At 53.5% G+C, this 13,325-nt stretch overlaps 1 protein-coding gene across 1 annotated transcript; it reads right to left on the bottom strand.

Annotated features, from left to right (window-relative positions):
• Positions 1-636: 636 nt before the first annotated feature.
• LOC115081457 lies at positions 637-12,883 on the bottom strand. Its single transcript, XM_029585926.1, has 9 exons — positions 11,792-12,883; positions 10,453-10,581; positions 10,103-10,225; positions 7,594-7,710; positions 5,516-5,653; positions 3,829-3,996; positions 2,879-3,079; positions 2,371-2,562; positions 637-1,629 (listed from the first exon to the last, which is right to left on the bottom strand). Exons 1-9 carry the CDS (start codon positions 12,863-12,865, stop codon positions 1,525-1,527), a joined length of 2,247 nt encoding a protein of 748 aa, XP_029441786.1. The 5' UTR covers positions 12,866-12,883; the 3' UTR covers positions 637-1,524.
• Positions 12,884-13,325: the final 442 nt, after the last annotated feature.

Here is a 13,325-nt window from a genome sequence, read left to right as displayed (position 1 = left end):
TCCCTAGCGCCTCCTTTTGGCCCGGAGCGGCGGCTGTCAGTGGGTTTGACAGCCGACGCTCAATTTTGCCGGCGTCGGTTCTCGAGCCCGCTGACAGCCATGGTCTCGGAAACCGGACGCCGGCAAAATTGAGCATCCGGTTTTTGACCCGACAGCCACGGGCAGACTTCAAATTTTTTTTTTTTTTACTTTTGGAAACTTTCGGGACCTCTGACTTAATATCGCTATGATATTAAGTTGGAGGCTGCACAGAAAAGCAGTTTTTACTGCTTTTCTGTGCACTTTCCCGGTGCCGGCAGAAATTAGCGCCTACCTTTGGGTAGGCGCTGATATCTGAAAGTAAAATGTGTGGCTTGGCTGCACATTTTGTTTTCTGTATCCCGCGCACATACCTAATAGGGCCATCAACGTGCATTTTTCATGTTGAGGGCGCTATTAGGTGCCGCGGGTTGGACGCGCGTTTTCCTCCCCTTACTGAATAAGGGGTAAGGGAAAACGCGCGTCCAGTAGCAGGCTAACGGTGCGCTCTGTCGCAGCGCACTGTACTGCATCGGCCTGTAAGATCGGTCTTAAGAGTGGATCACTCCCTCTCGCCACGACGATTCGTCCCCTCCCCATTCCCAAGCAGGCACACAATGAATCCACCGCCACACCCGGAATATCTTTATTTGCATAAATTACTTCTCAGCCTTGACTTAGGTTTAAACAATAATGCATTTTATCGGAGGCGCAACCCCACGCCCCCAGCGCCCCTATCTCCATTCCCCCTGGCTTTTCTGCCTGTACAGCTTAATCTTGCACCAATCAAACGGCTGATTTAAAATAAGAGAAGGCAGTGATTATTATATATAAATACTTTTTTTTTTTTTTTACATTTGCTATAGGGCTGAATAAGTTATCCCTTGAGCACCAGTTCTTTCCCATAAGAATTAAAAAAAAAAAATTAAAATTAAAATACAAGGCACCCAGCCCCCCTGCCCCTATCTAGGGTTAAAACGTGAAAACTTCACACCCCCCCCCCCCCCACTTCTTTGGCAAAATCCGAGTGGGTGTCCCACCTTGCACGGCCCGAGCAGTGCTCCGGTGGGCAACAGGGGGCGCAGGCGGGCGGGGTTGTTAACTCTTGGCTCCACCTCCACCCATCAGGGGCCGGGGGCGAATCCGAAACACAATCTTTAAACAATTAAAAAAAAAAAAAAAATGCATAAATCTTTGTTGGGCTTAGGGAGAGAACAGTCCACGGGTCGGAGGCAGCAGCGAGGGCGACCATGCAAATCCCCCCACCTCGTATCCCCTTCCATTTTTTTACTTCTCCGGAGCTCGGGTGCTGCGTCGAGCAGGCGTCAGTTTTTTTGTTTTGTTTTTCTTTTTTTCCCTTTACCGGTGATGTGGCCCACGGGCCATCGCCCCTTCTCGCCGGTGCGGTCCCGGCAGCGTGCCCCCCCTCCCGCGGCGTGGCTGGGGACGCAGTTTTTGAAGGGAGGAGTCCAGCCCCGAGCGGCGGTGGTGGTGGCTCCTTCCCAATCAGAGGGTCTGCTTCATGCCCGCGCCGAGGCTCAGGCTCTCCCGGAAGCGCGCCTGCAGCTTCCCGATCGCTTGGTCCTTCTCCCGGCCTTCCTGGAGGAGCTTCTACCCGTGGGCAGAGCCAGGAGACAGCAAAGGGGCAGTTAAAATCCACCAGCCCAGCTAACCCGTTGCATTAACCTGTCCCAACTAACCGAGCCAACCAACCTCCCTGAGTGCCCATCCAATCCATTAACCAACTTGACTAACCGGCTAAAACAACCCTGCTACCCACAATGCCCTATTAACTAGAGATGTGTATATCGTGTCTGGATTCGTTTCGGGCCCCCCCTCCCCCCCCCCTCCCGCGGGAATTTCATTTTTTTTCCCGCAGTTCGGTTTTGTTTTGTTTTTCAGGGGGCCCCGTTTTTTGGGTCAGCAGGCGCGAACTCTGCCACGTTAGTGGCAGGAGTTAGTGAGCGCTAACCCAAAAATGAATTTTCTTTCCGAAATTTCGGAAAAAATTCAATCGTTTTTTTTTTCCGTTCTCCCGAACCATTCCTAATTAGGCAATTTCGTTGAAATTGCCTAAAAAAAAGATTGCACATCCCTACTATTAACCAGTCCAGCCAACTACCCAAACCAACTCAACTACTCCTCTTCAGTGCTTCCTCGGTTTAACCAAGCTGATTAACCAACCACCAATCTCGATCAGCTCAAGTACTCTCCAACTGGACGGGCACAGGCTTGCCAGCCACTCAACCAGTCTCGCTAACCCCCTTACATTTTAAGCAGCCCAGCTGACCCAGCAAATGACCCGCTAGCCGGCCCCAGGCCTGGAAGGGGTTGCAGACTTTTGGTTCATACCAGGATGGCGTGGTCCTTCTCTTCCACCGAAGCCTGCAGGCGAGCCTCCCGACTCCTCCAGGCCTGCGTGCTCTCCTGCTCCCGCGCGCGGCCTTCGGCAAGCTCCCGCTCCTTTCCCAGGATGCGCCGCCGCAGATCCCGCGCCTCCTGGGACTTCGAAGAGAGGGTCTCGCCGTAGCGCTGGCGCTGCTCCTGCAACGCAGAGTGAGATTAAAGTGTTTTTTTTGCTTTCAAAAATTTGTAAAGAGATTTTAAAAGGAGCCATGGTTTGCGATGGAAATGGCGGCGTGACACCTGCGGACCTAGGTTCCAATCCCACCGCTTCCACCAATTCTTACTCTGCAGCAGCCTAGGCCTCAGAGCTTGGGTGACGCTTTCAGACCCGGGCTCCAACTCTCTGTGACTGTTTTAGTGCTGGGAACACAGAACTGGGACATCTACGGACCCAGGCTGCCATCTCATGCTGGCCACCAACTCTTTCTCTGCGCCAGCTGGAAGCGCCTCTTACCTTCAGGAGCTCCTCCTGGCCTGTCAGTGTGCTCAGCAACTTCTCCATCTTCTGCTGGTGAGCTGAGCTGTGCTGCCTCCGTTCCTCCTGTGCCTGGAGCAGGAGCCGGCCCTTCTCCTGCAGCTGGGAGAAGAGGAGGCAGGAAGGGGAGGGAGAGTCTGCGTCCCCCAGACCTTGCCCCATCAGCGATTCGGCTAATGCCTGGAGAAGCGAGGGATGGAGAGGGGGGTTAAGTAGGAGCTAGCCCAAGGTTTCATCCTAAAAAAAACTAAACTAAACATTTAAGAGAGATCTTTCCAAGTCATTTGTTCTGCTGAACAGCTGGGCGGTGCAAATAGCACATGGCTGCAGACTTTTTTTGGCTACTGACTTTCAAAGGCAACCGAGGTAGGTGATTCAGGAGGAAACTTCTGGGTCACAATGAAAGTAAAAATCAAAGCCCTGTGAACGTAAGGGTTGTCTCCCAGCTCGTGGTGTGTCCAGGGGGTGAGGGCGCCTATGGCTCATTTGGCCATAGGTGCCGAATGGCCTGGCCTACGGCTCTGCTCCCAGCTCCTCTCCTGCTACAATTCACGCTCCGTTACTGCAGGCTGATGCTGGAGCACAGAGGGCAGCTTGTGGGCATTTGTTTTTTCCTGCATATAAACAATCCCTTAGGCTGTTGCCTGTGTGTGCCCGGCTGCCCCATGGGCTCCCATCTCTGATCCTCCTGAAAGGGGAGGCAGTTTCTGTCTAAGGGCATCGGGGAATTGTTGGGTAGCATCCACGCAGGAGAAAGACAAGGAGAATCTGAGCTTAGCCTTCCTTTGCCCCCCTGCGCTCTCGTGAGGGCAAAACGAAAGTGATGTCTTCTCAGTAAATCGGAGGAGCGAGAGGTGTAGAGGCAGCAGGACCCTGGAGGGGGAAAGGAGCATTGATTTTTTTTTTTTTTTTTTTTTTTTTTTTTTTACCTCCACATCCCGATTGCTGCTGGCCAGAGCCTCCTGCAAGGAAGAGATCATGGCGTCTTTCTCCTGGAGCGCGTACACTCTCATCTCTTCCTGCTTCAGCATGGTCATCTGTGATGCCTCCAGCTGCTGGATGGAAAAGTCCTTCTGCTGGAGCAAGTCCCGTAGGGCCTGCAATGCCATGGAAAACACAGAGGTGTCACACCTGCAAGCCCAGGCTCCAATCCCACTGCTGCCACCAACTCTTGCTATGTGATACTCTACTGCAGAGAGCACAGAGTTGTGACCTAGGCTCCTATCCCACTGCTGCCACCAACTCTTGCTATGTGATACTCTACTGCAGAGAGCACAGAGTTGTGACCTAGGCTCCAATCCCACTGCTGCCGCCAACTCTTGCTATGTGATACTCTACTGCAGAGAGCACAGAGTTGTGACCTAGGCTCCAATCCCACTGCTGCCACCAACTCTTGCTATGTGATACTCTACTGCAGAGAGCACAGAGTTGTGACCTAGGCTCCAATCCCACTCCTGCCGCCAACTCTTGCTATGTGATACTCTACTGCAGAGAGCACAGAGTTGTGACCTAGGCTCCAATCCCACTCCTGCCGCCAACTCTTGCTATGTGATACTCTACTGCAGAGAGCACAGAGTTGTGACCTAGGCTCCTATCCCACTGCTGCCACCAACTCTTGCTATGTGATACTCTACTGCAGAGAGCACAGAGTTGTGACCTAGGCTCCAATCCCACTGCTGCCGCCAACTCTTGCTATGTGATACTCTACTGCAGAGAGCACAGAGTTGTGACCTAGGCTCCTATCCCACTGCTGCCGCCAACTCTTGCTATGTGATACTCTACTGCAGAGAGCACAGAGTTGTGACCTAGGCTCCAATCCCACTCCTGCCGCCAACTCTTGCTATGTGATACTCTACTGCAGAGAGCACAGAGTTGTGACCTAGGCTCCAATCCCACTGCTGCCACCAACTCTTGCTATGTGATACTCTACTGCAGAGAGCACAGAGTTGTGACCTAGGCTCCAATCCCACTGCTGCCACCAACTCTTGCTATGTGATACTCTACTGCAGAGAGCACAGAGTTGTGACCTAGGCTCCAATCCCACTCCTGCCGCCAACTCTTGCTATGTGATACTCTACTGCAGAGAGCACAGAGTTGTGACCTAGGCTCCAATCCCACTGCTGCCACCAACTCTTGCTATGTGATACTCTACTGCAGAGAGAACAGAGTTGTGACCTAGGCTCCTATCCCACTGCTGCCACCAGCTCTCACTATGTGATGTAGTAACATAGTCAGTGACGGTAGGTAAAGACCAATTGGCCCATCTAGTCTACCCAAATATCTTCCTTTTTGCTTCTCTACCACTTTGGGTGACACAGAGAATGCAACACCTGCACGCCAAGCCTCCAGTCCCACTCTTGTCACCATCTCTCAGTCTGTGACCTTCAGAAAATCACTTAATCTCTCTGTGCTCAGTCAGCCTGTAAGCCCCTGGGCTCAGACGCCTCCCGTGCATTTTACCTTGGACAACGCTGTGTACGCTTTGGCATTAGGTAAACAATTTATTATTTCTCGTTACTGTGCAGCGAATGGCTGTATGGGGTGATTCCTGGGTGCACGTTTCCTCAGGCGGGGGTTTAAGGAGTGCACCATGGCTGGCGCCCTCGCCTCTCTTACGTTTAGCATCTCCTCGTTCTTCCGCAGCACATCCGCCAGCCGGGCGAGATCTCGATCCTTCTCCCGCAGGGCCTGCTGCAGCTGCCTTGCAGCCTCCTCCTTCCCTTGCAGGGAAGCAAAGTGCTTCTCGGAGGCTTGCTGAGGGGGGGAATGGGAGCAGAAAAATCAGATCCACGCACAGGCGCAGACTTATGTTCCACGACCAGCCCGGGGGGTTGAAAGGAAGCTGTTGGGGTCTAATCCCGGCCCCGGCACTAGCTATGAGATCCTGGACAAGTCACATACGTGGGTATAAAATAAAGATGCCCCTCCCCTCACTGTCCCCTGTACAGGAGTAATATAATACTTTATATTAAGGATAAATCACCTGCTTCCCCCTCTAACCGGTCCCCTGTACATGGGTTACAGCCCATCGCTTTATATTAAGGATAGTGGGAGCATGTAAATGTTTAACAGGGTGGAGGAAAGTGATGATCCTACCTAACACACACACAGCTCCTACCTAACACACACATCTTTCAAGGTTACCTTGAAAGATGTGTGCGTTAGGTAGGAGCTGAACCATTTGATTGTGGTACCTTCAAGTCCTATCTCGCTTAGTCTGGATAGGAGGGTGTTGTGATTGATGGTGTCAAATGCGGCGGATATGTCCAGTAGTATAAGAAGGTAGGATTGGCCGGCGTCAAGACCTCTGAGTGCTGAGTCGGCAAGGGAGAGTAGGAGGGTCTCCGTACTGAGTGTTTTTCTGAATCCGTGTTGCGATGGGTATAGTATTTTTTGGGATTCCAGGTGTTCAGAGAGTTGATGGTTGACAGATTTTCCCATGATTTTTGCGATGAAGGAGAGGTTCGATATGGGTCTGTAGGGTCATTGGGGTCTAGGTGTGTTTTTTTTTTATTATAGGTTTGATGATGGCGCATTTAAGGGCTTTGGGGAAGTTTCCTTGCTCTAGGGGATATGTTGATGATGTCGGCTATAGGTTTTTGGCTAAGATATCTGGGATTAGTTTCAAGGTTGTGATTTGGCATGGGGGGGTCGAGGGGGTATGTGGCTGGGTTTATTTTTTGTATGATGATCTTTATTTCCTTGGAGGCTATGGGTTCGAAGGTGGACCAGGTGGGGACAGTTGGGAGTTGAAAAGTCATTGTATCCCAGGTAGTTTGAGGGTTGGGTGTTATTAGTTTGGAGATTTTGTCCAGGAAGAACTGTGCTAGTTTGTCGCAGGTTATGGAGGTGTTTTCATTGGAGGGTGTGGTTTGGATGGGTTGAGTAAGTTTGGTGATGAAATTGAAGAGTGCTCTTGGGTTGTATTGGTGATCGTGGATTTTCTTTGCATAGTGTTTTCGTTTGGCTTGGTCTATGTTAGTTTTGTAGGTGTGAAGACATTTTTTGTATTTGTCCAGGTGGATTGTGGTAGGATCGTTTCTCCAGCTTGTCGGGGTGTTCGCTTGATGATTTTCAGCTCATGTTTGTACCATGGCGCATGGCATTGTACCAAACACCCATGGTTTGGGGAATTTGATGTATTTTTTTGTTGTAACTGGTTTCGCTGTGGTTGATTTTGTGTTGGAGTGTGGTGTGGATCAGTTTGCGGTCAGACCATGGGATGTTGGTAGTTGAGGGGGGGTTGTTGGTGCGTGATATTTTGTTGTTGATAAATATAAGGATATTAATACATATAATATAATAAATATAAATATAATTTATAAAAATAAATTTAAGCATATAAATACACAGGTTACAGCCCATTGTTTTATATTAAGGATAAATCACCTGCTTCCCCCTCTAACCAGTCCCCTATACACAGGATACAGCCCGTCGCTTTATATTAAGGATAAAATGCTTGCTGTCCAGAATACTGGTGGGGCTGGACCCAAGCATTTCTCACCCCCTACCCTACCCCTGTTGCTGTTTGTACCTTGGGAGGGATACGAGCTTTACAGCCTGGGATAGACCGGAGCTTTTGGGGAAGCAGAGAGATTCGAGGGAAGATTTTGATCCAAACTGGGGTCAGAATGAGAGCCCCAGGAAAGGGATATGTGCAGTGCTGCCCATTCCCCATCCGTATAGATATGTACCTCCAGGGCACTGTCCCGCTCCTTCAGTCGCTCCCGCAGTTTCTCAATCAGTGCCTCCCTAGGATCAGGGCTGGGAGCGCTCCCCGGCTTCACAGACCTCAGTAAACCCAGGCAGTCCTGGAGAGAGAGAGGAGCAGGACACACCAGCGTCACGGGTGTAACTGCATGCTCATGCAATACACAGGCACACACATGCATCCCTGTAGAGTCTCCTTGCCCTGTGACGTGTATCTGACATACACACATGTAGTATACTCCAGCAGCATGTGTATCACACACACACATGCATCCCTGTAGAGACTCCTCGCCCCATGACATGTGTATCCGACATACACACATGTAGTATACTCCAGCAGCATGTGTATCACACACACACATGCATCCCTGTAGAGTCTCCTTGCCCTGTGACGTGTATCCGACATACACACATGTAGTATACACCAGCAGCATGTGTATCACACACACACATGCATCCCTGTAGAGACTCCTCGCCCCATGACATGTGTATCCGACATACACACATGTAGTATACTCCAGCAGCATGTGTATCACACACACACACACACACACATGCATCCCTGTAGAGTCTCCTTGCCCTGTGACGTGTATCCGACATACACACATGTAGTATACTCCAGCAGCATGTGTATCACACACACACATGCATCCCTGTAGAGTCTCCTTGCCCTGTGACGTGTATCCGACATACACACATGTAGTATAATCCAGCAGCATGTGTATCACACACACACACATGCATCCCTGTAGAGTCTCCTTGCCCTGTGATGTGTATCTGACATATACACACACACCTAACATAAGTGCCATAGTTAATGATGGCAGAAAAAGACCACATGGTCCATGCAGTCTGCCCAGCAAGCTTCTTATGGTAGTAACTGCCGCTCCGTGCAGGTTACCACCATGCACCCTCTTCTTCATGCTCTGGCCTTTAGGGAGCTACAGTGCTTATCCCATGCCTTTTTTAATTTACTGTTTTCGTCTTCACCACCTCCTCCGGAAGGGCATTCCAGGCATCCACCCTCCTCTCTGTGAAGAAATATTTCCTGATGTTGGTCGTGAATCGTCCCCCCCCCCCTGGAGTTTCGTTTCGTGACCCCCTAGTCCTACTGATTCCTTTCCAACAGAAAAGGTTCAAAGTTTGTGCATCATTAAACCTTTCAGGTATCTGAAGGTCTGTATCATATCTCCCCTGCTCCTCCTCTCCTCCAGGGGATACATATTCAGGTCCTTCAGCCTCTCCTCACAAGTCATTTGATGGAGACCCCCCACCATTTTGTTCACCCTCATCTGGACCACCTCCATCCTGTCTCTGTCCCTTTTGAGTTGAGGTCTCCAGAACTGGACACAGTACTCCAGGTGATGCCTCACCAAGGATCTGTACAAGGGGATAATTACTTCCCTTTTCTTACTTCGATATTCCTCTCTCTATGCAGCCCAGCATTCTTCTGGCTTTAGCTATCACTTTGTCACATTGGTTCACCATCTTCAGATCGCTAGACACTATCACCCCAAGGTCCCTCTCTTGCTCCATGCACAATAGCCCTTCACCCCCCATCACAATCAGCTCTTTTGGTTTACTGCACTCCAGATATGTGATTCTGCACTTCTTGGCACTGAATCCCAGTTGCCATGTCTTCAACCACTCTTCAATCTTCCTTAAATCACTTTTTATTCTCTCTACTCCTTCTGGCATGTCCACTCTGTTGCAGACCTTAGTATCGTCTACAAATAGGCAAACTTTACCTTCTATCCCTTCCGCAATGTCGCTCACAAAGATGTTGAACAGAACAGTCCCACCACCAATCCCTGTGGCACTCCACTTAACACCATTCTCTCTTCATTCACCATCACACGCTGTCTTCTGCCAACAACCAGTTTGTAATCCAGGCCACCACCTTGGCACTCATTCCCAAGCTTCTCATTTTAGTCATAGGCCTCCTATGCGGGACCTTATCAAAAGCTTTGCTGAAATCCAAGTAGATGACATCGAGTGCTCTTCCTTAATCCAGTTCTTTAATCACCCAATCAAAAGAAAAAATGATCAGATTTGTCTGACAGCACCTGGTGACTCCATGCTGCCTTGAGTCCAAAATACTCCTGACTGTAGATAGTTCACTATCCTTTCCTTCAGCAGAGTCTCCATTACTTTTCCCACCACCGAGGTGAGGCTGACCTACGGCCTCCTCTCTGCTCCCGCTCTTGTGAAGCGGGACCACCACCGCTCTTCTCCAATCACTCGGCACCACTCCCGTTCCCAGATCGTGCAGCGGAGCCGCCAGCACACCTCTGAAAATGTTTCCGCCATTTCCTCGTCCCCCCTCCAAGCACTGCTCCTCGTCGCCTGCAGGACCTCTTGCGGCCTGTGTCTCACGCGTGTACCTCGCACACCCACACGCACACAGCCGTGGGACCTCCTCGCGTGTCACCCTGGCATCGCACCCCCCTTGGAGGACCTTGCCCCGGCTGCCTCGCCCGCGTGATCTCTCACCTGTAGGATCTCCTCCTTGCTGTGCAAGCTCTCTGTCAGACAGCGGATGAGCTGCTCCTGCCGCTGGGTGCCGGATGCTCCGCCGCTCTCCCGCAGGCCGGGCTCCGGAGCTTCTCCCACGCCCTGGAAGTGTGTGTGAGGGGACGGGAAAACAGGACAGGGAGGGAGGAGGTGAGAGCAGTCTCGTTCCAGCAGGCGGGATGCGGCCCGTCGTCTCTCGCACTCAATCCACACGCTCTCCCCTCTCCCGCAGCCACTAAGGCTGAGCCGGGCCTCTTGTGTGATGGAGGAGACACTCGCGGAGCCCCTCTCCTCCCCCCTCCTCCTCCTCCCCATTCCCCTGTATTTACCTCTCCTGCGGTCCCTCTCCCTGCCGAGGTCTCCTTCAGGGCGTGAAGCTCGGCTCGGGCCTCTTCCAGCTGTCCCTTCAGTTGCCCGAACGCATGTTGTAGCCTCCGAAACGTCTGCAGCTTCTGGAACTTCCTCAGAGAGAGAGAGAGCAGGAGAGAAAGGAGGGAGAGGGTGAGTGAAAGCTATAGAGAGAGAGAGAGAAGAAAGGGGGAGAGTCACAGAGAGACAGGGGAGGATGGATTTGGAACACAGATAGAAGGAAGGAGGGTGAGCATCAGAGAGAGGGGGGGGGGAGAGAGACAGAGGGTGAAGGCCACAGAGAGAGAGAGAGAGCAGGAGAGAAAGGAGGAGAGGGTGAGTGAAAGCTATAGAGAGAGGGAGAAGAGAGGGGGAGAGTCACAGAGAGACAGGGGAGGATGGATTTGGAACACAGATAGAAGGAAGGAGGGTGAGCATCAGAGAGGGGGGGGGGAGAGAGACAGAGGGTGAAGGCCACAGAGAGAGAGAGAGAGCAGGAGAGAAAGGAGGAGAGGGTGAGTGAAAGCTATAGAGAGAGGGAGAAGAGAGGGGGAGAGTCACAGAGAGACAGGGGAGGATGGATTTGGAACACAGATAGAAGGAAGGAGGGTGAGCATCAGAGAGAGGGGGGGGGAGAGAGACAGAGGGTGAAGGCCACAGAGAGAGAGAGAGAGAGCAGGAGAGAAAGGAGGAGAGGGTGAGTGAAAGCTATAGAGAGAGGGGGACAGTCACAGAGAGACAGGGGAGGATGGATTTGGAACACAGATAGAGGGAGGGAGGGTGAGCATCAGAGAGAAGAAGGGGGGGGGGCGAGAGAGAGACAGAGGGTGAAGGCCACAGAGAGAGAGAGAGAGAGTCACAGATAGAAGCTGAGGGTCCTAGAGAGAGACAGAGGGTGAAGGCCACAGAGAGAGAGAGAGAGAGAGTCACAGATAGAAGCTGAGGGTCCTAGAGAGAGACAGAGGGTGAAGGCCACAGAGAGAGAGAGAGAGCAGGAGAGAAAGGAGGAGAGGGTGAGTGAAAGCTATAGAGAGAGGGAGAAGAGAGGGGGAGAGTCACAGAGAGACAGGGGAGGATGGATTTGGAACACAGATAGAAGGAAGGAGGGTGAGCATCAGAGAGAGGGGGGGGGGGGGGAGAGAGAGAGACAGAGGGTGAAGGCCACACAGAGAGAGAGAGAGAGAGAGAGAGAGTCACAGATAGAAGCTGAGGGTCCTAGAGAGAGACAGAGGGTGAAGGCCACAGAGAGAGAGAGAGTCACAGATAGAAGCTGAGGGTCCTAGAGAGGCCACGCCTTGCTGTAGACCCTCAGCAGCTCACCTCGGGGCTGAGCGTCAGGTACTCGTCAGGGAAGTCACCGAGCAGCTGCAAGAGGACATCGTCGCTCCGGCCACCTCCTCTGGCCCCGAAATCTCCACTGGGGCTAGGACCTGGGCTACCTTCCCTGGTGCCGAAGCCCCCACTCCGGCCCAGCTCCAGCTGCCAGAGGGGTGACCCAGGGGACCGGGGGCTCCTCCTCCCCCCCGGGGTCCGCACGGGGATCCGGCAGCGCGGCGGCGCCCTCACCGGCCGGTACCCTACGCCCCTCAGGCGTGCCAGCGCCTCGGCCAGCAGGCGGGGGGGGGGGGAGGGCGGCGGCAGCTCCTCGAAGGGGTCCCCCTCCGAGTCGGGCAGGGTGTCCAGCGAGAGGCAGGACAGGGAGGAGAAGGAGCCGGGGCCGCGGCTGCTCCCGCCCCCGCCCAGGGAGGCCGGGCGCGGCGAGCGGGGGCTCAGCAGGCCGTCCAGGGGCATGCTGCGGGACTTGGAGCGGGAGAGCTGCGAGAGGGCCCCCCCCCGCAGCCCCCGCAGCCGGCGGGGCACCCCGCACACGGCCTCGAAGTCCGCGTCGTCCACCCGCAGGGCCCCGCAGCCGTAGCAGCCCTTGCCCCGGCACTCCCGCTCCTGGCACCGCCCCCCGCCCCGCTCCGACCAGCTCTCGTACTCCGAGAGCGCCATGTCCTCCTGCAGCAGGGCCTGGTAGCGCACGTGGGGCAGGTGGGCGATGTCCACCGTGATCTCCTCCCCGCCGTAGCCGCCCCCCGCCAGCCCCGGGTGGTGGCGGGCGTGCTGGTGGCGCACCCAGCCGGCCAGCCGGTCCCTCTCGGCCAGCAGGCGCTGCAGGCGCTCGATGGAGAGCGCCTGCACCCGGGAGATCACCGTGTCGAAGCGGTACACCCGCTCCAGCACGTGCCCGCACTTCCCGCACAGGAACTCCCCCCGCCCGTCCCGCCCCACCTCCCCGCCCAGGGCGTGGGACAGCAGCACCCGCAGGCTGGCCCGCCCGCCCTGGCCGAAAACCCAGCGCCGCTGGTTGCCGCGCAGGCGGACGGCGCAGATGCGGCAGATCTCGTTCATCGTGGCGGGGGGGGGGGGGGGGGGGGGCTCTCGCCTGAATGTTCTTTCCCGGGGGGGGGGGTGAGGCGCCGGACGGGACAAAGCTGGAAGGAAAAAAAAAAAGAGAGAGAGAGAAAAAAGACATTTCGAAAGAAGGAGATCACTTTTCTTCAGCATCTCTCGAAAGGCGTCTATTGGTCTTACTCGCAATTCTCCTCTCTTTCTCGTTGAAAGGTATGATTTATTTATTTATATTTTTCTATGCCCACTGGTGCACTGCCCAACTGTGGCTGCCATGGCGTGCCAATACAGCGGGCTCATGATGATGAACAGCACAGCAACTCCCCGACTCCCTAATGCCATTGTGCTGCGGCTAGGAGGGGACTTTCTTTAGGGCGGAGGGACAATGTACAGAATAATTTGTTCTCTCTGCCTACCTCCGGGCATCTGCTCTGTGCGCCAAACCCCTTAATTATTACAT

The sequence above is a fragment of the Rhinatrema bivittatum genome, unplaced genomic scaffold (genome assembly GCF_901001135.1).
Source record: "Rhinatrema bivittatum unplaced genomic scaffold, aRhiBiv1.1, whole genome shotgun sequence".
In the NCBI taxonomy this organism is placed as follows: Eukaryota; Metazoa; Chordata; class Amphibia; order Gymnophiona; family Rhinatrematidae; genus Rhinatrema; species Rhinatrema bivittatum.
The sequence above is the reverse complement of the archived record's forward strand: the minus strand, read 5'-3'. Positions and strand labels throughout refer to the sequence as shown.